Consider the following 27,928-nt stretch of genomic DNA (forward strand, 5'->3'; position numbering starts at 1 on the left):
CAGAATGTGACACAAATCACAGCCACTTTCCTTCTTCCCCTTCAGAGAAGCAGATCTCCGTGTGAGTTTCATATGAGAAAAAACTAAAAAACAAACACTCATCCCTTCATCTTTGCTGCAACAGCATGGATTCTCACGCAGCACCTAAGAAAACCATGATGCCCAATTTAGGATCGAAGAAGAAGGAGAATGCATCCAGAACGGACAGATACACGGACGACTTGCCAAAGGTAGGACTTCACTTTACCTCAAGCAATAAAAGTCCAGGCTCTGATGATATTAGAGCCTGAAATCAATGGTTCTGCAGACGACAGCAGCTTGACTGAATTCTGAGTTCCAGAGAAAAACACTCCTCTCACTTCCAGTAACATCAGCTCAGCCGAGCGAGACGGGTCACAGTCACGATTCAGTCTCTCCAGTGGTTTTCTGTTGTTGGTGTCTTTTCACTTCCTCATTTCAACTTCCCTGCTGTTTGACGTTTCCAGCAGCGAGAGGAGATCTTCAGAGAGACGGCAGTGTGTTCCTGTAACAACGTGTGTGTCACAGATACACACACTGACCGTACAGTGGTTCCTCTTCACTGTTCCACTGAAACGGAGACCGACACAAGCCACCGTCTGTTGTTCCCTTTGTGAAACTGAAAAAAATCTGTCTGATCCACATGCACGTCTGTAAAGAACGGACTGGAGATTTAAAAAAGGGGTCATGTCACTTTACTTTATAACATTTCTTTACAAACCACTATTGAAAGGTTTATATATAATGTTCATACTTAAACATATTTGTATTCTCTCGTTCTGAGCTGCCTGCTGCTTTAACAACCCTGGTGTGTGGATCAATAAAGTTTGATCTAATCCTGATATCTAAAGTGTGTTATGATTTAGTGCTACACAAATACAATTTAATTAAAAAACTCTTTATTAAATGCAATAAAACCTATAACGGATAGATTTCTAACGCATATTCTGGGAGATATGATGCAAAATCATTCACATACAGTATATTTAGTTCAAAATAGGAATTTATCTCTCAAATAAAGGCAGCTTATAACACCTGTCTTCTTCCCTAACTTCAGAAGTGATTTTAAGATACAGTACTTCTGATCCTGCTACCTTTTCAATCTCGCTTCTTGCTTCAGCCTGATTCTGTTTTTATGATTCTGCTGATATCTCTCTCATCCGAGAAGCACTTTGGCTCAACTCCTGTCGTTCTTAACGTGGCTATATAAACACATCTGACTTGACTCGACCTGATAAGACGTATTTATCTTCCCGCGTTAACACATCTGACCTGACCTGTTGTGCCGCTGTGATTTCAGCTGAGCAACGAGATGCAGCTCAGCATCATGAACAAGGTGAAGAACGGAGAGTTGTCCATCGAGGACGCTCTGAACCAGGCCAGGAGGGACCGGGATCAGCTGCTCCAACAGCGGAGCCTGGGCGAAGAGGTAAAAACTATTTAATCAGCGCTTCCTAACCCTGACCCCAGACCCCTAACCCCTAACCCCTGACCCCTGACCCCAAATATTCTCAAGACATCAGCAGAATGACTTTCTGACCTGACTGTGGAATAGATTTCTATTGTTTCATGGGGAACTCTAGAGATGGAGCTTTATGTGCAGTTTTACGGAGTGATTGGAATTTAAGGGGAATCTCACATTATTGTCGTTGCTTTGGATTCATATGCTCAGGGGCCCTTTCTCAGCTCAGGGCCCCAGGCCACTTCTTGCTTTGCATAACTTGTTGCAACGCCCCTGTTTGTGATTTAAAAACCAAGAACAGCATGTAAATTAGCTTCAGGGGTGTCGGTAGATGTGATATTTAACTTTGGGGGGGGGACCAGCTGCATGTGCTCCTGCTTTCAATCATCACGCTCTGACGTGGAATCCCACATTAGTTACGTCCTAAATCGCTGCGTTGATTTTTTGTGATTGTAAAATGAAGCTGGAGGAAACTGGACTTTTATAAAATGACAAACCTGTTCCTCATGTGTCTTTTCTTCTGCTGCGTGAACACGGTTGTGTGAAAATAGCCGCTCGGCCGGTTTTAAAGCTGTTTCTGGGGATTGTTTGATTCCTGAAGTGGTGTCATTACATGAAGGAATGGAGAAGGTGGAGTTTGACCGACGGCTGAGCTGGAAACTAATTAGAAGGTGTTTTCCCATCAAGTGTATTTTTTTTTTTACATTTCTCTGGCAACAGGAACAGAAACCGTCACAGTACAACTTCAGTGTTCACAAGCACGGACGGTACAGGTGGCAGAAGCGGGTTCTTCAGGTGAGTCACACACAAAAAAAACAGAAAGCAAAAAAAACTACAGAGTAGAACACCACATACCTCCACCAAGGCCCTACAGTCCAAATTACACATGATATCAGTCCCCTAAATATTAATTATGAATTATTCACATTAATTATTGTCAAAGGAAGTGAAAAGAAATTCCTGGATCCCCCATTCTGATCCAGATCTGCACCAAACTTTAATGTAATCACACCACATCTTTCCACCAAGTTTCCTGGTAATGTTTCCTGGTTCCTAGTTTTTGTGTAATCCTCACTAACTGAAGTCGGAGGTAATAACATTTACACTATAACTCTCATAAAGGTTGTATTTGTTGCCGTACCATTGTGTTACTGCACTATTTCTGAGCCAGGTGTACCTAATAAACTGGGTGTATTACCTAAATACTGTGACTGTGACCGTCCAGATTGATTTCAACACCAAGATGCTGTGCAGCATCGAGAAAGGAATCATCAAGCGACAACTTCCCTTCATCATCGTCAAGAGCTCCGACGACGGCGTCGGCTCCAGGTTTACGATTTCCTTCAGGGGACATCATGACTACGAGCTGGAGGCCACGTCGCTGGAGGACAAACACAAGGTCTGACTTAGTGAGAGGATTCATTCAAAAGAGACTGAATACGACTCTGTACAATTCATAGGAATGATGTTTACCGTGTAGTGTGTCGATGTTTTCATTGGGACTGATGCTTTTCTCTCTGTGACCAGATGATGCAGCTGGTGAATCAGGTCATTTACACGAACATATACAGTGATAGCGAGGAGGGAAATGCAGAAGCTCATCAGCAGCCTCAGGCCTCGCGGAGCCTCCGGGACGGCGTCCTGTTGCTGCACAGAGGAGGCCTGGCGTCTTTGAGATGGGTGAAGTACGGACGGCATCTTAAAAGTCACAGTTTGGTTGATGTCATGTTCTCTCTGTACCAAATGGGTTTGAAGTAGCCAATACCAGGAAGTGCATATATGAAATCAAGCATCTATGGAGTTGAAACTCATCTTCGGTGGTTTTAAAAGTTACTCCTCCTTCACTTTGTTGCAGGTACGAGGTCCAGCTTCACCCGGGGCAGCTCACACTCGTCCCCCTCGGCCGTCGAGGCCCCGCAGACGGCGAGGTGACGCCCGCCGTGTCCACCGTGATTCACCTGTCAGACGGGGACACCAGCGTGCAGACACCTCCCAGCCCGGACGCCTTCACCCTGATCACCCACAAAAATGAGTACAAGTGAGTCAATCAACTAATCAATCAATCAAATTGTATTTGTTAGGTCCATATTCACAAATCAAGGTGCAACATCCTCTGTCCTAAACCCTGAGTAAGAGTGGTCACATAAGGTCACTGCAACCTTGACCTTTGACCTCAAAGCACCACAATAATGGTCATATGACCTTGACTATTTCTACTATTAACCATCATCCTCCTCTCACCCACCACCTCTGCTGGGTCGAGGGGGCAGACACATCCAAAGACGACAGCTGAAGCCACCGCAGAGTCACGGAAGATCTTCTCTGGTCCCTCTTGTAAAAGTTGAGTTTAATGTTTTTGATTTGTTGCAGATTCAAAGTGCCTGTGTCGGATCAGACCGGCGCCCGAGGAGCAGTCCAGAGGGAGCGAGATGCTTGGGTCAGCGCCATCGACAAACTGTGTGTAGACTGGAAGAGGAAGTCCATGGGCGAACACGCGTTTGTGGAAACAGCGATTCTACGAAACATCAGCATCGCCGAGGACGCAGAGGACGCAGAGGACGCAGAGGACACAGAGGACGCAGAGGTAGCAGAGGAAGCAGAGGACACAGAGGACGCAGAGGAAGCAGAGGACGCAGATACAGATGTGGAGTCTGGGATTTGTCCTCCAGTTGATAAATCCACTGAAGATCTCACGTCCAGCAGCGGAGATCAATCATCAGATGTTCCTGAACCCTGCATCAGTGGAAAAGCTGCTGCTCCAGTCGTTGGACCTGACACTTCCCCTCAGGTCCCGTCACCGACCTCCCCCAGGGACGCTCCCCTATCCTCACCTGCCTCCCCTCAGCCCCCCCACACTCCCCTCTCACCCTCCCCCACAGGCCCAGAGTCTCCTCAAAAGGAATCGGGATCGCCGGATGTGAAGGGGCCTCCGCCTCCGAGCATCCCGGCCCCTCCACCTTTACCCTTCAGGATGATGGCCGCTTTAAAGAAACATCGCACCAAGGCTTTCCACTGGGACCTGGTGGGCCCAGACAAGGTAACACCGATTTAACAAGATTTCACATTTTAAATCTACACAGTTTCTCATTAGGGAGAATTAATCATATGTGCATGCAGCGTTTTATTATTTCAGCAAACACAGAAAGGTCAGTTTCATATCTCCTCAGCGTCGGGAATTGGTCTCAGATCCATTTGTTTCTTGACAGGTTGCAAAATCATTCTGGATACGAGGAGGCACCGGGACGATTGAAATCGACACGTCGCTCTTACGCGAGCAATTTGCCGTCAAAGATGTGGGGGGGTTCGAGGCGGCCGAGCACAGTAACGCCCATCAGCACATTATGCTGAACCAGAAGATCGCACACAACTTCAGTGAGTACGGCTGAAGAAGATGAGACTTTCTCAGCATAGTATAATATCCATGTTGTTTGAAAAGTGGTTCTTTAAAGGCTCAGTGTGTGGAATTTAGTGACACCTAGTGGGGAAGTTGCATGTTGCAGCTGGATACCCCTCACCTCACCCTCTCCTTCCAAACATGACAACGAACCTGTTGTAGCTTCAGTTGTCATAAAAAACTCAAAAGGTGTTTAGTTCGTCCAGTTAAGTATTTAAACATAAAGTATTTAAATATAAAGTAGTTAAATATAAAGTATTTAAATATAAAGGGCCCATATTAGGGTAAAGAAAACATCAATTCCGGATTATTTTAAATCCCTTTCACCTAAATCTGACACATTGAACCTTCAAGTAAAATAAAGATGCTCTTTGCTTCAGTGAATTTCACGACCACCAGAGGGCGGCAACACCTAGAAAGAGGAACCAGCATCTCAGCAGGGACAGCAACAATGTCAGGATTTCTAATTTTATCGTCAAATTGGCTTGATCAGGCTTAAATTGTCCAATTAAAATGAAGCTGACTCTTTAGAATAAAGGTTGAGCCTCTAAAGAGAAGCAGAGACATGGCTGTTCCTGAAACTGTGCCTGCAGGGGGCAGTGTGTCACCGGCCCAGGGTCATGTCCGCCCATGCGGCTCAGAGCCATTGTGAAGTGGAACATGTTCTATTTCTTATCTAATGACTTTTCACTTTTGATTAACTTGCGTGTGGCTTTTTATATATTTCAAGACCCAAAGCCAGGGGAGAGCGTTTCAGGAGCCCCCCTCTCACGGGTCCTCCAAGAGCCACAGACACGGCAGCGATACACTTGTGGTGGGTCGGGCTGCTAAATGGAATCAGAGGGAATGTGCAGACTGGGAACATAATTAGAGTTCACGCGTTTATATAAAATATGGATTAAGGGATCCAGGCGACAACCAGGATTCAGAGTTTGTGCTCCGGCCGGACCTGGAGACTCGGGTTGTGTCGGGAGCAGGAGACGAGTGACGGCCGCCGGCAGGCGAACTCAGGGCCGAAGCTTCCTCCTCCTGCGAATGTTAGGAAAGAAGTTAGGAGAAGGAGGAGGTGCTTTGTGTTTCTGTCTTTCCTGTTGTGGTCCTGAAAACAAGTATATAGTAATATTCAATATTTACATCCACCAAGGTTTTCACCCCCTGGCCGATTTGTTTGTTGGTTTGTTTGTGAACAAGATTACACACAAACTACTGGATGGATTTACACGAAACTTGGTGGAAGGATGTTTTATGGGTCGGGGAAGATTCTGTTAAAATCTGGAGAGGATCCAAATAACTCATGGATCTTGATGAAAGTTCAGGGAACTGATTTCTACGAGTCTTGGCAGAGGTGTGCGCTCTAATGAGGGACGTTTTAGTTTATTGGCTGGTTGGTTTGTTGGCCTAAAAAAAAAAAAAAAGAAAACCTACTGGCCGGATTTCCATGAAACCCATAAAAATATTTGTATTAAGTGTTAGTTAGTATTAGTTTATGTTTTGTCAGTAAAACCTGATTCACTGTAGCTGTCAGAAACGTGCAGCGCAGTAAAACTTAGTATAAAGTCATATAAAATGAAAATACATATAATTTAATGGGAGCCATCAACTATTTGGATGTATCATCTTAATCTGCAAAATAAGTAACTGTAAGTACGGCTGTAAATAAATGTACTGCAGTAGAAATGTTTCCGTCGAAAGCGAAGTGGAGCAATAGTGCACGAAGAATAATTTTGGGATTAAAGTAGATGAATAAATGGATTCACATCACATCAGTGCATTTCAATTACACTTACACTTTTCTGTTTGGTAATAAAACCAGAGCAGAGTCGACTTCAACCTGTTTACGACCACAACAAAAAAATCACAGGAACTTTCCAGGATTCTCATAAGAAAACATCAGCTGTTAATATGATTTGTGTCTCTCTCTCCTCCTCTGTCTCTCTCTCTTTACCTCCCACACACACTCACACACACTCCCCCCCCCCCCCCCCCCCTCCACCACCACTGTGCTCTTGTTTGCATGTTTATCACCTCAAACCTCCCTAAATTCCTGCTGTTTATTCAGCTCATATCTGATTCTGTGCCGCACTCCCTCTCATTCCTCTGATCCCAGTATGCACTGGGAGCCGGTGTGCATGCGAAGGCTCACGTTGTGTTTACACAGATTGCACCGGCTCAGCAGTCAGTGCGACTCCACCTCCGTCAGATAATATCACGCACACGCATCAACTGTACGATCAATAATTTACAAACAAACTCACAGCTGTTAATTGGCGTCAGGAAGAAAAGAAGCTGCCGCTCGCAACCTCCTCCGCACAGACTCTAAAAAACCACTGTTACACACTGAGACAGAGAGTTGTGTTACTGTTGTGTCGTGGGTTTTGTTGTGTTTTCCTCTGGTGATCATCAGCTGCACATTGAGGACAAACGCTGTAATGATCTCTGTGCTTATTTATAGAAATGTAAGTGCTCTGCAGCAACGAGACGTGAACTCATTTTCTGCTTTTTGATTGCAATCTGTTGAGAAATGCCCACAGAGCAGATGGAGAGAGAGATACCAACACATTTGTTTTGTGGGTGTGTGTTTGTGTCGTGATGTGATTCTCTAACACAACAATGGCTGTGAGGGATTCTTCTCTGCATGACAACACAACGTTAAATCAGTTTTACGTCACTGGTGGTGGAAGTACTCCAACATTTTACTTCACTACTAAAAGTACAGATCAACTAGACACAAACTTTTCTACTTGAGTAAAAGTCAGTAGGTAATTGCTTTTAAATGTACTCAAAGTATTAAAGTCAAAGTACTTCTTATTCTCTAATGCAAAGATATACTATTATGACTGAGTCTCTTCCAAATCTCTGTCAGGTGTTCATAGATAACTTTTAAAAACATGAAATCAACAATATGAACATGTAACACATTGTACAAATGTAATGGAGTAGAAAGTGGATTTTACAGTATACAAAGACATTTGTGGAGTAAAAGTGAAAAATACCTCAAATAAATCTAATGAAGTAAAGTACAGATACATGAAAAATGTGGTAGAGGGAGTTCTCACATCCTTTAACTGGGTAAAAGTACCAAAGATATTGTGTAAAAGTACTTCATAACAAGGGAACCTCCTGCATTCAAAAATCCTACGAATGGAAGTATTAAGTGTACAGAATTTAATCAATGTATAAGAAGTAAAGTGTGACTGATCCAGGGACCTAACAGCTGATGGATCAATCTATCAGAAAGTTACTGTTGTAGCTGGAGGAGTTTTAATGACTTTATTTTAAAGACTTTCACTTTAGACGTGTTCAACCAATCACAAGTCAGTCTCAGCCGTCAATCATGACGTTTCACCCTGTTTCTATACCATCAAATAACTGATTAAAACTTAATATGAAAAACGAGCACGTGAACAAACATCAGTGTGATGAGAAACTACCTGATTGGTCCGTGTCCCGTCCTTTAACATGGAGGAGGCGGCTTATATGACCTGCAGTATATTACAGCAGCCACCCTGAGGCCATGGGGACACTTACAGGGAGCTGTCAGGTCGTCCATCTCTATTTACACTCTACGCTTTATTGTGTGTTTTATAGTTTCTAAGTTGGGCTGCTCCAGAGGGTGATAAAGTAAATCCGAGGGGCTGTGAGAGTTTGTGAGAGGATGAAGGAGAAAACTATTTTTACTTCAATATTTTAGACTTTTAACTTTAGTTTTTTGTGAATTATTGGTTGATTTGACCTCTTTTGGTCTCAAACTGTGATTAAATTAAAAACATCTTCAACGTCTCTTTGGTGAAACAGCAAACAGCTCATGAAATAAAAGTATTGTCTTTATTTAGAGACTTTTGAAAATCCAGATTACAAAGTCCTTCACAAAGTAGAATTAAAACAAACAAGATAAATATAATGTAAAATATTAAAATCATTAGATTTTAAAGAGAATAGTTATAGTTATAGACGAGACCAAGCCAATAACAAGCTAAAACATAAACTGATTAAAAATGTTCTTTTAATGTAGAATCCTAAAACAATCTGTATTAAAAAAATATCTAAAAAAATAGAGGTAAAGATTGTTGTCAAATAATAATATAAATATTTGCAGCAGATTAAAAAATAAAACAAATCTCTGCAATGTGATGGAGTTGAAGAATAATTAAAACTCTACAGAACTTGAGTGAACACTTCCACTGGATGAGATTTGTCGTGGTTTTGTCGCACTCCTAATTAAAAGCACACCTGTGGCTCGGTGCAGCCGGTGGGACTCACTCTTCATCTCCATACTCTTCATCTCCATACTCTTCATCTCCATACTCTTCCTCTCCATAGTCTTCCTCTCCATACTCTTCCTCTCCATAGTCTTCCTCTCCATAGTCTAATTCACTGCTCACTTTGTCTGAGAGCCAGTCAAACAAAGGGCTCGATTTGCACTCGTGTGTGTTTGTGTTTGTTTCTGTCGGCCACATGCGACACCACAACTCGTCAGGACTCTGCTCGACGTTCTCTCTGGTGTTTGACTTCGTGATTTCCCTCATTACCTCCACCAGCGAGGTCCTGTGCTGTTTGTCAGTTTGGTTATTTGTCAGCAGGATTACGTAAAGAACTACTTAACAGGTTTCCATGAACGCTGGTGGGAGGATGGGACATGGGCCAGGAAAGAATTACTACATTTTGGTGCAGATCTGGACACACGTTTGACATTTTCTCCAATTTCCCAGGGAACAAATTCATGGATCTTGATGAAAAGAATCAGGCATATTTAGGGAACATATTTCTATGAGTGAGTGAACTTTGGTGCAGTTTGATTGTATTTAAGGGGGCTGTTGGGCCTGGGCGGAAGTATGCGATCTGAGTGCTATTCTAGTTTGTTGGTTTGTTTGTAATATGCAGAAAGTACTTCACAGATTACTCCGAAACTTGCTCTGATGCAGTATTGGTTGTGAAAGAACCCATTAAACCCAGCTGCTATGTTTTTCTCAGACAAACCTGACTTACTATAGCCTTCAGATACACATAGTAGAGTAACACTTAGTACAAAGTAGTATAAAGGAATAGAAAATGCAAATACAGAGAATTTAACGAACCCATCATGTATTTGGATGAATTATGTTAATCCGTAAAATAACTATCTATGCAACTGTGGCTCTAAATAAAATGCACTGCAGTAGAAATATTTCCCACTTTAGTGAAGTGGAATGCAGAATAATTAAAGTAGATGAATAAATAGATTTACGTCCGTGCAATTTGGTGCAGATCCAAATAAAAATCTGGATTTAAATGTGGTCTCATATCAGGATCGGCTAGAAACCTACGACTACAGCCGATGTGTTTGAGAGATAATGTGGATTCAGTGTGAAATCAACAGGTTATCTGCATCTTAATGGTTTTAAAACTGTTTAAGTGAACATTTTGTGCAGAATCTAAGGAAACTGCTGCGCCTGAGTGACATCGGTTTCAAAATGTGACAGGAAAGGGCTCAAGTTGTTTGGTTTAGTTCAGACTAATTGATGCTGCACTTCAGGAAAAAAAAAGTCTTGAATGCAACTAAGTTGGCAACTACGGAAATTAACAAAAAAGAGAAAGTTGTGATGCTGAAGCTTCTAAAGCAAAAATAAAAATACGTCAACCATCCGATGCCAGCGGGTCCAACGGGCTGTTTCATGTTGTCTTTTACATGTGTGTCTAAAACTCCTAATGAATCTTTCCCTCAGCTCCTGAATTATGCAAAGAGACATTTTCTATAGAACAAATCAAAAAGAGTCACATAAGCTTTGACTTGATAGAATGCAAATTTGTGCATTTCCCTCAGGCTTTCAGGGGGGGGGGTAATTAAGCAGAGGACCCTTTTGTCTTCACAATGCTTTTTGAGTCATTTCATCGCTGGATAAGAAGACGATCTGTCAAGAGGAAACACTTTCATGTCCCGTTGAGTGTGTTGACTTTTTTCTCCTGATCCATTGTTCTTCCAGACATTTTCCTCAAAAGTTTCCCAGTGCAGCCGGGAGAGTTGAAGGACAAACTGTTCATTGTTAACGAGAAGGACGGAGGCCTGTCTGACGGGCACATCACGTCCCTGCGGAGGTACGACTAACAACACACAGACACACAAAACGCTGCTTTGTGTTGATTTCTTTATTGTGTCACAAGTGAACCTGAGGGGGTGAACACAACAACCTCTTTAGCCCCGAGTCCGTGGGAGGCTGCTGGGACAGATCCTTTGGAAACTGGCAGCTTGGCAAATCATTCACGGGGGAGATGTTGAGTGCACGGTTCAGTCAGGACCAAGTTAAACGGGGGGGAAAGCGGTTCTCACTCTCGTTCTAATACTAAAGAGCAGATGCCAGAACCTTTTACCAGAGCAGCTCACTAATAAAAATTGTATATCTGGTTATTCGTGGAGACGGAAGCTGTGGACGTGCCCTCGGGAATTTAACTCCGACAGCGGGGAAAAAAACGCTCCTCCATGCAGTCGTACCTGCCGTTTGCTCAGTGGCCCTGGAACCTGACCTCCTGAAGGACCAGAGTGATCTAATGTGCTGTGGAGGATTCTATTTATTCTATGAAAACGTAATATATATTTTTAATGCGCCGCGGCATAAGCCTGAGGAACACAGTCTGGAAAGATCCACTCCCAACAGGTGCTGCAGTATTAATGAGCGCTGGTACTCCGGTGGCTCATTCCCTGGTTCATGAAAAAGTGAATGCCTTTGGTTTGAGGTCAGGACGCGTGGAAACGACGGGTGGGGGGGGTGCAATTTAAAGATGACGCGGTTCAGATTCAGTGCGAGTGAGTAAATGGCCGTTGCCCCTCAGCGTCTCACTGCTTTACAGAAGCTGACGAGGGGCCATCAGCAGCACTTGGCTTTTAATCACCTGCGTTTCTCCAGGCCACAGGAAATCAATGTCATGGCTTCAGTCCAGGGGAGAGAGACAAAGTACAAGTGATAACTAAGACGGGGAAAAGTGCAGGCGACAGAGGAGGAACGAGAGGTTTCAAACATGAACAAATCTCATATTTCTGTACAACACTAAACTCTGAATCTCTGCTGTGCCTCTGCTGCACTCTGTGAATTTGTTTTGATCAGATTTGATTGACAGGGATCAAACAATCCAACAGCTGTCAGCAGCTTCAAAACACCCACGACAACATAGAGAGAGGAGAGAAAAAAAAAATAAAAGACAAAGAAAAATGAGAAATCTCTCATGTGGAAAAAAACAGACAACTGCTCTAACTTTGACAGAACATTGTGTTTTGACGTATACGAGCCCGTGACCTTCGATAAGAAGCCGTTCGATGAAATACATTTTCAAAGCCTGTGTGTGGCTTTGTGTCTCCGTCCCTCAACAGCAGTGATTGTTTGTTTTCCATGTTCAAGGTACGTCCCCACCATGGATGACGTGGAGATGTACAAATCCCACAAGGGCCCAGTGACGGAGCTGCACATCGTGGACCAGTACATGCTGGAGGTACAGTTCACCACATCCCAGTAGAGGCTTCAGGGTTACAGAGTCCAGTTTGGGACGCTGGCTGTTCCTCTGTTCCCCCCTTCTCTTGTCATAGAGCTGCTAGCATGGCTGCCTGCGATATTCACTGAAGAAAACACTACAGTTCACTGATTTGTCACCACTCCTGTGCCGTGTCCTTACTTTTGTTGAGGCCATTTTAAAAGATCTTTGTTAAAACCAAAAAACAATAAGTCAAAACCTGCAGAAACGCAAGAAAAAACAAGATTTAAATCACTTTCAGCCTCGTTTGTGTGCAAAGTCTCGAATGTTCCCTGAATAATGTCAGTCCTCAGGTCACTGGGACATTAAAGTCTTTTGCCAAAGCAGAAATCCAATATGAGCCTTGTCTCGTTCAGCTCAACTTTTCTGCTCATCAGTCCGAGAGAAAGCAGAATGCATGAGAACGTGACGACTTTAAACTCAGCGACTGACGTGTGAGCACAGTTTAAACCCGGGAGGGAATTCAATTACAAGTGTTACCTCGGCGTGGAATCTGTTAACCTCTCATTAGAAATTTTTAAATGTGACAGGATGAGCAGAATCATTTTACAGCCAAGTTATTACATGGTCTGTGTAACTAACACTCATCCCAACATCTTCCCTGAACCTCCCGTCAGACCCGGTGCCCTTTGGCCTCTGGGAGACGGTTCCTGTGCAGGAGCGAGACGCTTCTGACAACGTGGAGTGATTTATTAGAGGTTAGCGCCGACACAGAGGTCGACGAGGCAGCTCAGCCAATCGTTTCAAGGTGTCGAGCCTTAAGTTTCTCTGTTAAATCAGCCTGTCGACAGGCCGGCGGCACTTCGCTCTCACCTCAGGTAATCTCGCCCAAAGAGCTGGAGACTGTGAGAGCGAGCCGCAGCCAACCAGCGGCCGTGTCTCCCTGCAGCAGCAGCTTCACATAATCCTGAATCCTCACATGGATAAAGCTTGTTGCGATGATTCTCCTTTGTGTTCCCGCGGCTTCTAACCCTCCCATCTTTCTTCCCTTGTTGCAGATGTGCAACATCCCCTACCTGAGCAAACAGCTGGACCTGCTGCTGACTCTGAGAGAGCTCCCGATCAGCATGAGCGACCTGCAGCCCGTGAGTTTACTCCTGCACCTCCTCAAAGCTCGAAGTCTGGTCCTTTCCCTCAAGCTGAGAAAGTGTAAAAACCAAACACGTACATTTATTCCTTAATGCAAACACTAATGTTCAGAGGGACGTGAATGAAAAGAACATCTATGGACAAACTGGCGTTAATACACGAAAGCTTCTTCCGCCTCCAGTTTGAATTTTTATGTCTGAAGTGGTGAGTGAAGTCGTTTCTTTTCTATTTGCCGCTTGGTTAAGTGTCTCGGAAGCAGAAAGGTTTGAGAGCCACTCTCACACAGCTCATCTTTATCTGATGGAGACAAGACACAAAAAAAAAAACTGAATCCTAATCAAATCAAGTTCCATTTTTCCGTGGAAGGTGTAAAACATGCACAGTTATTATCTTCATCAGAAAGCCAATAAAAAAAACCACTCACAAGGGAGGAAGTTACCTTCGTTCTGTTCAAAGATTTAAAAATGTATAAAGGTTAAAGTGAAGAGGGAGGAAAATCACACATATTCAAAATGCACATTCTCAGTGTGCGTTTTGCAAACCCACACACACACACACACACACAAAGCGCCAGATGTATTTAGCTTCATCATTACTCAGACTAATTGTTAACTCTCACAGGATTGTGGTTGTTGGATTGCAGGGGGGGGGGAAGATATTGCAGTAAGACAAGGAAAAACCCTCCCAGCTCCTCTGCCGCCATTTTTTCTTTTTATTTGATTCTCTCTCAGGCTCCTGTTTCTTTCAGCATCAGTGCTTCAGTCCTAATCTCTCGTCTGCTGTCGGAGAACGAGGAGAGAAACACCGGATAAGAGTGATGACGCCGTAATCCATTGCCTCTGACAGTCATTTTTCTTTGTCTAAAACTCAGACACCAACATGTCGTGCGCCGGCGAAAGGACTCGACGAGAAAGATTAGCAATTTCATTAAGTTTCAATTTGCTCTCGGCGGTTTCCACCTGACGTTTCTCCGTCGGCAGCCTCGGGTTTATTTAAGAAAAGGTGTTTTTTTTCGATCAGATTTGTGTTTTTGTGGTTTTCTGTGACGAAAAGTGTGTCGCTCTCTAATCTATAATCCACAGTTTAGAGTGTCACTGTCTCACACTGTAAAATCGGTGTTGATCTTACTCATGAAGAAAATCTAAAGCCTAAGAAAAGATAATTATGTTTGCAATATTAATTTTACTTAAGATTGTGTTGTATCTACTTAATTTGACCAAATTCTTCCAATTTAAAAAAGGCAAGTGCACTGAACTTGTTCTGTCTAAGGGTGTTTTCACAGGACATAGTGTTTTTAGCACTAGTTCACCAGACTATTGTTATTTTAATAAATTTCCATTTTAATCCATTGACAATGAGACAAATGACATTTACGATCAAAACATTTAAAACCTTGAAATCTATATTTATAGAATATGAATGTAGTGTAAGGAAGCGTTACAGTACAACATCCTTTTTTAAAGCTTTGATTCAGACTTCTTCAGGCTCCAACATTTAAGGAGGATTTCCTCTCCTCCTGGCAGACATGGCTCGGGGGGGGGGGGGGGGGGGGGGGGTCTGTTTGTCACCTCCAGCGTCCTCGTTGGTTCGACGTCTCACTGCCGGTGTGACAGACTTTCAGTTTGCACTCGGGACCTTTCTCCTTCTCTCCTCCTCTGCTGTCTGAACCCGTTTCCAAATATAAATAAGAGAGTCAGAGACACAGAGACCAGAGCCAGTGATGCAGGGGACAGGAAGAGACGTGGACACGGAGATGTCCCCCCGAAGCCCCGATGCAGAAAACAAAAAGTGGACGCTTCAGCGGGTTTTGTTGATCGCACCGCCAATAAAAGTGGTAGTGAAACAGAAGTTAAGCCTCTGGTATGTGACGCAATCGTCTGGCTGTAGTTGAACGAGGGATTTTAATCAACGTCTGCAGATTTAAATTAGTCAAACGTCAGCGTGAACTCGAATACAGAGAGAAATAGAGCTGCAGAGCGATTCTGACCTGAGGACCTGTTGGTGTCCATCTTCGGGATCCCTGCTTTTAAACTGTAACCCAATGTGCAGAAAACAATTAGAGACGCTGGAAGAAGTATTTAACAACGGGAATTAAATGTTTCTGTACAAAATAATGTGCAAGGGGAAACTGGTCCGTAACAAAGAAAGCTTTAAAACGGAGGTACATGGGAAACAGTCCAGAGTCCGGGGTTGGGATCAGGGTGTTTGAATCCAGTGTGACGGAGGAGCTGGCTGAGCGTGACGATGAACTGCAGAGAGTGAAGGATTCTGGCAGGAGAATAAAAGCAGGAAGCAGGCGAACAGGCACAAGAACAAGTCTGGAGTCAGACCAGGTTCGGCCGAAGAAGCAGGAGGTAAAACAACGTTCAGGCAGAGCAGTGGTGAAGAGAACGATCCCTAAATACTGAGTCAGTGGAGTGAGTTGATTGTGTTTCTCGGAAGGTCCCATTTTCTAGAGTTGTGTAGTTGTTGATTCGAGTTTGCTGCGTTTGTGTATGGGCTCTGTTGACAAAATGTATTGTGTTTATGTGTTTAGAGCGTTTAAACAACACGGTGACGCCTCTCTCCAATATTTGCATAGTAAGGACGAGCAAAGAAAAGAGATAATTAATATATTAATGATTTAAAACGTCTGCATTGGCCAAAAGGTACGAGAGACGCTTGTTATAGACGTGCACTTTGCAAGTCTGCATGAAAGTAGAGGCTACTTTAAAGCTGATTGTGAAATTATGTCAATTAGTTGTGATGACATAATTTGTCTGATTATTCCGACGCCACTTGAACGCACAATGAGGATGTGAATCAGGCGGGAGGAGAATGAACCAGAGGTCACAGCCAGTATCAGACGATAAAAAACACACAGAAACGGGCGCCACGCCAGGAAATAGCCATATCCCCAAACACCAGCATTACCACCGGTGGGGAAATGAACCAAGCATAACTTTCTACATTTACCGAATGTGGTTTTAAACGGTATATTTGTTGGTTTTACATGACAAAGGCCTGAGAGGATGAGGACTAACTGGTTTGTTTTTGCTTCACAACATCCAGTGATGAGCGACGCACACAATCGCTTCCCCCGTTTCTCCTTTTCCATGGAAATCATCTGGCATGAAACCGTCACAAACGAGGCCACGCTCCACCCACTCCTCACAACATGGGCGAGCGAGGGGTGTGTGTGTGTGTGTGTGTGTGTGTGAGGGAGAGAGAGAGAGAAATAAGTTAATTGGAGCACAACAATCTGGCTCCAACTGAAATGTCCAACAAACATCTCGTCCAACGATATTACTCAAGCCCCAGATGACCCATGAGATGGAGGAAGTACTCAGATCCTTTACTTGAGGAATACAGGTATATACAAATACTACTTTACATGTAAAGGTCCTGCGTGAAGAATCCTATTACTCATCTAAAAGTTCACATTGGCAGCAAAATGTAGTTAAAGTACTCGAGTAGTGGTTTGGTCACTTTTACTGATAAATCATATTATATATTATATATATAATTATACTGAATCATTAGTGTGTGAACAGAGCGTTACTGACGTGAACTAACTTATAAACAGTTTTACGATGAAAAGTTGGAAAAGTAAAGTTAAACAGCGTGGGATGTTTGACACTGACCACACATGGTGACCTCAGTGGTTTAATCTGAAAGAAAATGTACATTAAAAACTATTTATAATAAACAATTGGGTAAAATCTTAAACTTAAATTAAATAAAAACTTAAGCAGACAAGTAATTGTAGTTAGAAAATGCACTTTTCACCCATCACATTAGTTTAGCTACATGATCTCAAATTCTAGATGATTTAAAAACTAGTTTGAACATTCTACAGGAAATAAAAATTAAAAAATGTTATAGCTTAACAATGAACAAGGAGAATTAGTGTTGGAAAATGTATTTTTATTTCTCTCTTTTAATTAACAAGCGACGTACATCATCGTGCTTCTAAGTTTTGATAATAACAATCGAGGTACTTTTGAGAACTTCCCCGGCACCAAAGCACAAGTTGTAACATGCGATTATCTTTCATACGAGCTACAATGGTTGGTCCTGCTGGTGCAGATGGTCCCGGGCGGAGCCAGTTGAAACAAACCGGGTGTCTCTTGTCTCTTCTGTGTAAATCGGCTCCGTCCCAGCGGAGGTTATTCTTAAAACCGGAGCATATGGTGGGAGTGTTGCTGTCGGTTGGCGTGGAGCTCGTTTGGATTTGCTAACTCTTTTGTCAAGGACTACGATTCCCACAGCATCGGCTCCTTTTTTACCTCCAACACGGCACTGGCAAAAACCTAAAACCCCCACTTTCATTGCTATTCAGGTTTTCAATACGACTCCTATCCATATTCAACAGGATCTGTTCCGAGCGGGTTGAGGAGGGAAACTGAGCGATATTCTGGAGGGATATTTGTTCCTGACACAATTGCATACCAAATAATAATCCAGCCAAACAACACGGCCCTGATTATTCATGTTATGAGGTTAAATGAGGTGCTGGGAGACAGCTGTTTACTCCACTCATGGAAAATACTCAAAGCTGCAGTTATTTATTTTTTTTACAGAGACCCAGAAAACAAGCATCAGACTCGCTCCACTTAAAATCTCATAGCGGCTTTGTTCACACCTGCGTTTTAACATGAGTCTCCGGACAGTGTTTGTGTGACACACCCTGTTCAGACCTGGTACCTTCATCCGTCCTGTGTGGAGAAATGAATAATAATAAACGTTATCTATGTAGCAGAGGCCTAAACTGAAAAAATTGAATGATTAAATAAATAAAATCATATATATAAACTAGACTGGCACCTCGGTAGCGTACATATCCCTCCACTAAGGCCTGGAATTCAATAACACTGCACCAGATTACTCACACTTATAGAAATCAGTCCCCCCCAAATATGCCTGGTTGCTTTTCCCATCGCAATCATCATCTTAAAGAAGGTGACAAAAGTAAAAAAACCCTAAATAGAAAGATTACCTCCTTGGCTGAGACAGTAAATAGTAGCGTTGAACATCAGTGTCAAACCATTGAATACAGAAGATTTAAGAAGGGATTTAAAAGGAGCCGGAGACTAAAGTCCGTCTTAGTGAGATCCATAAAGTCAGGGTTCTAATAGCAAAAAGCTCGGCCACCCTTTGTTATGAGTTGTGACCTCAGAGCAACCATCACGGCTCTGTCAAGCCATTCGAGGCCTTAAGAGTGAGCAATGGAATTCAAAAAATCAATACAAAGTTTAACAGGGAGCCTCATGTACGGGGGGGCGAGCGCCGGGGCGATGCGCTCGTACCTTTCTGTCCCCGCGATAAGCCGGGCGGCGGCGTTCTGGATTAGCTGAAGAGGAATGCGAGGGCTCATGTGTGTTTGGATCACAGAATTGAAAATGACTTTGCTCTGTGCCTCTGTGTTTGTCTTCCAGCTGATTAACCAGAAGATCCGAATGTGCATGCAGCTGGGCCACGGCAGGTCATTCGTGTCCGTGCTGGAGTACGTCCTCGCCATTGGCAATTACCTCAACGACAGCGCCGGGAAGGAAAAGGCCAAGGGATTCCGCCTCTCCTCCTTGACTAAAGTACGACTCCGCCGCTGTTGCCTGACCTTTGATTGAGATGCAGCGCCGGGCTAATAAGACGACTCATTGATAAACACTGCAGGGCTTCTGTGCGTCTTCTTCCAATGTTCGGCCTCGCCCTCCCTGGTCCGATCGCCCGGACTCGCTCGGGTCTTTGACACAAGCATGACGACAGTTGAGTGATCGTGTCGCCGCCGGTCTTCACGGGAGAAATGAAACTTTGCTCCGCGTCTGGCTACAAGTGGATGAATCTCTTAGAAGGGAACCATCATTCGCTGCAGTCACTCGCTAGTTGTGGATCTGTGAGTCTGTTTTCTGGTTTAATTGAAGATTTGGGAAATGGGGGAGGGCCTCTCTAAAACTACAACATACACATTTGACCAATCACAATCAGTCTCAGCTGTCAATCGAGACATTTTACTCCGTTTCTATGACATCAAATAACAAATTAAAACCAAACTTGTCACAAACATCAACACGTGAACATACACCAGTGTATGAATGACAAGAATGACCTGAAATGACAGACACCAGCTTTTAGTTTGTCCCATCTGCGTAACTACGGCTAACAATAAACCGTAACTATGGCTAACAACAAAGTAAAGATATAGCTAACGAAATTTTTTTAACTATGGCTAATAAAGTGTAACTATGGCTCCCAACAAAGTGTAACTAATAAAGTGTAGCTAAAAGAAATAATAAGAAAGTGTAAATACAAATACAAATAAAGCGTAACTATGGTTAGCTATAAAATGTAACCATGGCTAACGAAAAAGGCGTAACTAGGGCGAACAAAAAAGTGTTTCTAATAGTGTAACTACAATTACCAACAAAGCGTAACTAAGGCTTATAGTAAAGTGTAATTTTGGCTAACAATAAAGCATAATTATGGCTGCAATAAAGCGTGAATATGGCTAACAGTAAATAGTAACTATAGCTTGTAATAAGCCGACAGACATCACATGCCCTGTGGCAAATAAAAATTGTTCCTTTAAGGTTTCGGAAGTTGACGGGTGCATTTCTTCTTCTGTTCCTATGTGAGAGTATTTCCTTCCTTCCTCTGGACTCAGTTTGAACCGCTCCTCCCTCCTCTACCCGGAGGGTTTAAGGGGCAGCGCTCTCGGCACTTGGCACCGGAGTAAAACGTCCTCTGCTCTGTCTAATGAAGCCGAGGCGAATGTTTCCAGGTCGAATCGAGAAGTGTAAACCGACGCTGCTTGAGACGCACTCTCGTCAAATTGAGGGGGGGGGGGTTCATCAATGTTTGGTGCATGTCTTGTATACGTAGCCCTCAGAGGCTTATCTGAGCCTTAAATTGGTAAACAACATAACCTAGAGAAGGACTACGAGCGCCTATCAGAGGATTAGAGAGGCCCCTCTTGCATTCCAATTAAATGGCACCATCAAGTGCAATACAGCTCGAGTCATCATTACCACTTTACACAGACATAAGAAAATAGTGCTGCTACAGTAAGTGTTGCTGCTTCCCTCTCGACTACAACCATGAGCTTTTATGAGAGAAGCTGAAACATAGAAACTGCTGTAAATGTTTTCCCCCGACCTTCAGCAAGGAAGCTGCACACATACAGTAGATATACAACATGTCTTCTTTCCTCTTATGTCCTTGTGCTGTTTTTGAAATACACCGTGTCCTTTTTTGTCACTCTGCATTTCTTTCTTTCTCCCCCCCCCCCCCCCCCAGCTCTCTCAGCTCCGTGGGCGAGACAAGACGTTCACCTTGCTCCATGCCCTTGTGGAGCAGATCATGTTGCATGAGCCAGGCCTCGCCACTTTTACCCAAGACTTGGCAGAATTTGAAACTGTCCCTGGAGGTATTCGCTAATCGAGATTTCATCAAAGCTGAAAAAATTATATCTGCATGGTTCTCTTCAAATAAGGGTCTGTTTGGTGAAACTGTGTGTGTCCCCCCCCCCCCCCCCCTCTGTTTTGGATAGCGTCCATCAAAGGCCTGACCGCAGAAGTGGATGGTGAGTAGATCAAATTTTACTACTGTGCTTAAAGACGTAAATCTGACTCTCCTCTTTTGTGCCGACGTTGGGTATCTGAGAGGAAGTGTGACGCTAACATTTACTAGATCTGTCTGTAATTGTAGTTTCAGTATATATATATTTTTTTGGGGGGAAACACCGTAATCTCATTGTCGAGGGGCTGTACAGGCTCGATCCAATATCTTGTCTGTGTGATGACTTACAAACAGTTGCCACAAGCACAAATGCAACACTTCACCTTATCGCACAGGAGACAGCATCTGATTTAAAGCAACTTTTTGCTTCAGTGGTCAAATATGATGGATGGTTACCAAGGTGTGTGTGTGTGTGTGTGTGTGTGTGTGTGTGTGTGTGTGTGTGTGTGTGTGTTGCCTCAGTCCTGAAGAATGAACTGCAGAAAGTCATCCAGTACAGAAAAACCTCCAAGAAGAGAAATGCCGAAACTCATCACCCACAATTCTCCAGAGACCTGAAGGTGAGTTAGCAAACCCTCAGTTTATTCACGTAAAGGTTCAATAAGCAAAACATCGTATTCACTGCGTCCAGCGTCTCGGACCCAAACTAACCGTTAACAACCTTCTTCTGCTCGTCTCTTATTGGCTCGTCGCTGTTATTTACCACCAGCATCCGATGATTGTTGTTACAAATGGCTGAAAGGCCACTTTTACTAAGATTAGCAAATTCGACATCTAGTGTTGGATCTTGTTCTTAAGTAAAAGTCGCAGACACAGTGTTAGGACTCATTTACGCTGACTTTATGTATGAAAAGAGATAAATCGGTTTAAAATGACGTAAACGCCCATATTCCGCTACCTGTCCTACATACGTTACCATGGTTGTTGAGCAATACATCCACTAGAGGGCAGCACATAGTTCCTGAAAACATGGGATCGGTGGAGAAAGAGGCTAAATCCTTTAGACACCAACTCGTAAAGTTTCTCCTTTAAAAGTTCTGCCATTGTAGAAATGTCATCCTCGTGTATTATGTAGTCTTGATTAAACTATTGGCTACACTGCCCCCTGATGATTTCCTGTGGTACTGCCACGTTTCGTCTGTTCCTTCTGTATCTGTAAACTTTCAGAAGACGTGTACAAATACTGACGAACTGAACACAGAGTACGGACAGGAGGCTCCGTCCGTTTCCTTATACGTATCTAACGTTGAGCCTAAAAGAGCCTTAAAGTCCTGGATTCATTGATAAAAGTACTTTTGAGACAATATTACAATGCTCCAGTACTCTGGCATGCATCTGGTGTCTATTCTGACCCTTTAACGTTGAAACACAGTAGGATTTCCGTCTCTAAACGTGGGTTAGGCCTTTATGAATGATTGACTCAATGAACGTACGAATGAATTAATGAACAAACTCAACCGGAGCTCCCTGTGCTTTTCTCTCACGCCCCAGACGGCCATTGAGACGTACGACTCGACTCTCGCTGCCCTGACCAAGACGTGTGAGGAGATGAAGAAACTCTACTCTGTCATACTGGTAATCCCTGAGTTATTACAGCAATATCTCTTTTGTACAGCCCACGGAGATGGATGGCCCTCTGTCGCCGGCACTGTCGAGATGGGCCCCTTCAATTATTTGTCATCTTATCTCCCCACCGAACACGGGGAGGCTACTCTACATATATCTCACAGGACGTCACCAAGGTTACTTCCTTTGCACCGGTCGCCCTTGAGGATCTAACGCATCTGATACAGAATCTAGAGTCGCGTCGTCCACTTGAACATTTAAAAGCGAGCGCCTCGGATTTGCATCTTTGAAAACATGCTGCGATGCTGTGGACGATTTTCTTCAGGATTAGTGAATAATTGGTGTGAGTCAGAAGGTGCGAGAGATAAGTTCAACCCGACCCTTGATGACGTGCGACGTCACGTCCACGAATGCTCGACAGATTATTAAAAGCGAGGAGCTGGACGAGAAGCCCCACTGGGTTTGTGATGTGGTTTGAAAAGGAGGAAATGAATCAGCCCAGAAGGAGACATATCTCACTTTTTCTATTTCTGGTTCATTGGTTTCGAGGAGAAGTAATTTGTGTTCGGTGTAATTCTTGTTCAGGTTGTTTGCTTGGCCTGTGGTGATGCTGCTCGTCGCTTTCTTTCCGAAACTTCACTGAGAGACGTTTATTCAAAGTTCGCAGACATTGAACTGGGGAATCAGACGTTGATGCGTCCCAGCCGCCGCTGCTAAAGAGCGCTGGTCGCCTGTTTGTAAAAAGTTTATTAATATTGAACGTTTGTGTCTAAATCGCACCGAATTCGACACTGCACTTCCTTGGAGGCTTAACAGTACACAAACCAAGTGTGAAGGTGATGAGATGAACAGTTGTCGAGATATTGGAGACACACACACAGACAGACAGAGATTTCTGGAATGTGCAGGAAGTCAGTACGGCAGATTTACGTCCCTGTAGCTTATCTGATCGTGCTCGGTACTCGGCGTGGAAAGTGAAAAGACGTTTTCCTGTAGGTGGACGTAGAAGAAGACGTGTTCAACTTGGTCTGCAGATGTTAACGGCTCGCTGTCCCGTCCCAACTCCTGCACAGACGACAACTGTGCACTTAATAATACATACCCAGACAGAGAGAGATTTCTTGAATTGGTAGATCGAAGATATCAGTAAAATGAAACAATGCACTTGTTCATTTTAAAGTCTTTGATCTGATGTTTTACTGGAATCTCTGAGAACCAAACACGTCTTTAATGAGTTTCGTTGAGAGCTGCTTTTCCCTTTAAGCATTTGACTCCACGTCAGATCAAGAAAACTCCTCCGCCGCACGCGTCGTCAGACTCAGCGGAGGCGGCGCTCCCTCCTTCTCTCAACACGGTGGATAAAGGAGAATGCTCTCTTTGCCCAGTAACCTGGTTAGATGAGGTTTATAGAGCTCCAGCCTGTATTTGACATCTTAACAGGCGCTATGTCTCTTTTTATGGCGTCCCCACCAAAAACAATCAATACAAAAGTAGAGCCCCGTTCTCTCACCTTTCCCATATCTCTGTGGGCAATCCATCATCATAGAGTGGATTTACCCCCCCCCCCCCCTCCTGTATCCGAGCGCTGAGATATCAGAGCCAGGCTGCGAGCTTTAGGCCCGGTGAGGAATTGTGTTACACTCGGGCGACAATTAGGTTCCTGTGCAAAGCTTTTTCTGCAGCTTGCACACGAGGAAACAAACGTGGAATATCGTGAAATGCGACAATGGAGTTGGAGTTGAAAGACGACAGCTACGTTTTCTCACAATTAGCGAGTTTCTGCTAATCTCTATCCACAGCTATCTGCACATTGAATGCAGATAAAACCAGACATCTTGTCCCTCACCCACAGATTCTACACATCCACATGTAGAATCTGTTTATAAATGGTCTGACCATGGAAATTAAATTTCTGCTGTAAAGCTTTGACCAAATCTTTCAGTTCTCACGCGTCCAAAATCTAATTAATTTCACATTTTACCTGTTATGGTGGCGTAGTGTTGTTTCGAGCGGCTCCCAGTCAGTTAATCTTGCAAATTAGAATCTGATTTGTGAATCCGGGAATGCAGGTCACTCGAGGGCGACTATTTGCAGCGGCACCCTCGTGGTTTGTTCGCTTTCAGTCGAGTAGAGAATGTGGCAAAAGTGCAAAGAGTCCTGCTGCTAATGTATGAATTCATCTGCAGATAAAAACCACTCAGAATGTAAATTTTGCCACAATTTCACAAAAGCCTCAAAGCGTGTGTCCCACATACTGACGAGCAGAGCTTCCTTCCTGCCTGTAGATTCTTATTTCCTGTAGCCGAGCTTCTCATCTTTCTCTTGGTAAGAAAGCAAACAACCGTTTTCCCCCCCAAAATGTCAAACCTCTTTAAGTGAAGCGTCCTCACAAGTTAAATTCCAAAAGTCTTATTCTTAACGTAAATCACTCCCTCCGGTATTAAGCATTAAAAAGTGGTGTAGCGCCCGTGGCCTTTGAAAGTTTAACAGTTTGACCTTTAACTGTCGTGTCCCCCTTCAGGCCAGGAGTTATATTTTTAATCACCAGGCAGCGGTGCCAAAATGTACCATCATCCCCGCATGTTTAAATCACAGTTAACCCAAAAGAAGAGATATCTGATATAAAGTTCGGGCGATTTCTTTGCTCTCTAATGAATAATAAAAGGTAGAAATGTTACTTTTTTCGAATTGCAGAATCCCTACCGGGCCGTTTCGTGTCCCGACACCAGGCGCCGTCCCTCAAAGTTTAGCCAAAGTCAAACCAGTGGCGTCCGAAGACAGACACAGTTCAATCTCTAGTCCCTGCGTCCCTGCCCCTCCCTGGATATGACGTGTGTTGGGATCCTGGTCTAATATCGTGCGAATGAAACTTCCTGAATATACAGTCAATCCCTTCAGGAGCACGGGGGGGGGGGGGGGGGGGGGGGGGGGGGGCTGACTGGGCTGTGCTGCTTTGCAAGAGAGCAGCAGGTTGGGGAACAGGCGTCACATTGTGTCACAGCTTGTCAAGGGCTGAATTCATAACGATGCCTTTGAACAACCAACATGCAAATTTATGAAACATGGACGAGGCTCATGAAAGTTTTGGGGCCTGAGTTTAGGGAGGTTGGTATTTTTTTTTTTTTTTTTTTGCAGTTGTTCCTCTTGAGGCGTGAATTTGAAAAAAACATCCACATGCTCTAAAAGGAGAGAGAGACATTTGATTTATATTTTATTTATTTCACACGATGTGACTCATCGTAACATGAACAGTGACGTCACGTTACCAGTTTCTGTTCATAACATTCATATCTTTAAGACGCCGCATGAGTAAGATTAGTACTTTGATATCACTTTGTTTTAACCTCCTCAATTTAGTCTGACTACTAATGGAATACTAATACCGACATTACAGACTAAAACGTTTCTGATACCAATATTACATTGTAATATATATTATATATATTATAATATTATTATTATACTGATATTTTACAGTTTAAATTGTAAATAATTGTAAAGAAAACACAAATACAACCAAGTATAGAACTTGAATTGAGAAAATAAACATAATTATTGAATGTAAAATGTAAACATACATTTCTGCATAATTTATTCTGTAAAAGAAAAGTGTTTCAGTACATTAAGACTCATACTGGCTGATTTTTTATCAGCAAAGTCATAACACATAATACTGAAGCTGTAATATAACGTAGTTTTATATGAATGTATAGTATTTGTACTATACTTCATAATATTATAGCAGCAGGGCTTGAGTTAGTCGAGTTGAATTTCTATTATTAACTTAACTCTGCTCACAGCTTCACTAAACTGTGTTATAATAAATATGTACACTGTTTATGTGTGTTGATGTAATGGACATACATGTCTGTCTGACACCAGCTTGGAGATAAAGGGGCTCAGACTCACCTTGTTGTCTCCTCTTTGTTTTGCAGTGTATTAGCACCGAGGTACGATGCACAAGCAGCCAGCGACCTCATTATCCTCATTATCCTCCTCATCCTCCCTCGTTAAAGTGGAAACACTTTCACTCCTCTAACGAGCGGCGCCTCGGTTTTTTTTTGGCTCAGCGTGTATAAATGTATTCTGATATCAGATGTGAGAGTTTGATACGAGGAGGTGTTGATAATCAACTGTCACTATCCAAACAGACACCTGACGACTGTGTAAACCCGTCGGAGGTGTCGGTGTAAAAACATTTACCCTCGTACGAGACGTTTCACAGGAGTGAAGGTGTCACACGTCATTTTTAATTAACTCATCACTGCATTCATTTGTAGGGATTCAGTTTTATTTTGTTGTGTATTTTTTGGTGCATGGTAACTTGGTAAAAGCTCAATAAAATACATAGTATATCCTGCGTATTAGTGTTCATATATCTACATAATGCGGAAATACATCTTTAGAATCTGTCAAATATAATGATTAATAAAATGATTAGCGCCTCAGTTTGACCCTGAACTTTGAGTTGCACAGTCGGCAGCATACAGGAAGACAATTAGTTCACTTAGCCGCTGTGACCCTCTCTGATAAAGTCTGACTGGAGGATTAGTGACATGTGGCTGACCCTGAACCCCCCCCCCCCCAGGTCTGGAGTGTTAACTCATGTTCACCTCCGTGTATCACTGGACTCAAACAATGAATCGCATGCTGAGGCAGGATGTGAAGTAATTATATCACAAAGTCCATCGTCGAGCAGAATGAGCACGTCCCCGGCAGCGGCTCGCTGATGGAGGTGAACGCAGCTGTTGATTGGAAAATAACTTTTATAAGCTCGGAGGTGTCAGAAGGTGTAATTGCTCAAAGTTTTTTTTGTAATATTTTTTCATTTCCGATCCTGTTTCTGTCTCGTCCAGGTCAAGTTCGGTGAACCTGCGGATCGAGACTCTCAGGAGCTCTTCGGCTTGGTCTGCCAGTTCCTCCACGACTTCAAGAGGGCGCACGCCGAAGTCTTATGAGTTTATTCTGTGTGAAGTACTTATCTGTGACCACTGAGACCTCACTGCTTATTAAACAGAGTCAAAGCTCAAAAACAATAACAACGCTACTCGATATGGAGGAAAATGTTACTTGGATTTATATTTTCTGTGGTTTTCTGTATTTTTTTCACCTGTTTTGTTGTACAAATACTTTATCTTATGATTCCTTGTACAGTGCATAGTGATGCTAATGAGCTGAAATCATGGTAGTGACTATAAAAGTGATTTGTTTGATTCCCCTTTAACTCCATATTTACTCTGAGACAAATCCCCGGTGGAGGATTAGAACCCTCGGTTGTGAGACGCTCTGCTGGCAGAGGAACAAACACAGAGACGACTTTAGAGGCCAAATGAGGCCGGTGTACATCGGGGGTGTGATTATTCTGAATATGTAATGGGGCCGTGGTCAGGGACGTTTCCTCGCCCGGC

The 27,928-nt window shown here is 43.3% G+C and overlaps 1 protein-coding gene across 1 annotated transcript; it reads left to right on the forward strand.

The window, feature by feature from the left end:
• The first annotated feature begins 82 nt into the window (after positions 1–82).
• On the forward strand, positions 83–27,928 carry LOC117764843 (formin-A). Its single transcript, XM_034590925.1, has 17 exons — positions 83–230; positions 1,319–1,447; positions 2,201–2,275; positions 2,706–2,879; positions 3,008–3,165; positions 3,336–3,518; positions 3,851–4,517; positions 4,687–4,852; positions 10,835–10,946; positions 12,242–12,332; positions 13,370–13,456; positions 18,878–19,030; positions 20,733–20,862; positions 20,986–21,018; positions 21,417–21,514; positions 22,446–22,529; positions 27,377–27,928. Exons 1-17 carry the CDS (start codon positions 126–128, stop codon positions 27,476–27,478), a joined length of 2,547 nt encoding a protein of 848 aa, XP_034446816.1. The 5' UTR covers positions 83–125; the 3' UTR covers positions 27,479–27,928.

This window comes from Hippoglossus hippoglossus, chromosome 7 (genome assembly GCF_009819705.1).
Source record: "Hippoglossus hippoglossus isolate fHipHip1 chromosome 7, fHipHip1.pri, whole genome shotgun sequence".
NCBI classification, from domain to species: domain Eukaryota; kingdom Metazoa; phylum Chordata; class Actinopteri; order Pleuronectiformes; family Pleuronectidae; genus Hippoglossus; species Hippoglossus hippoglossus.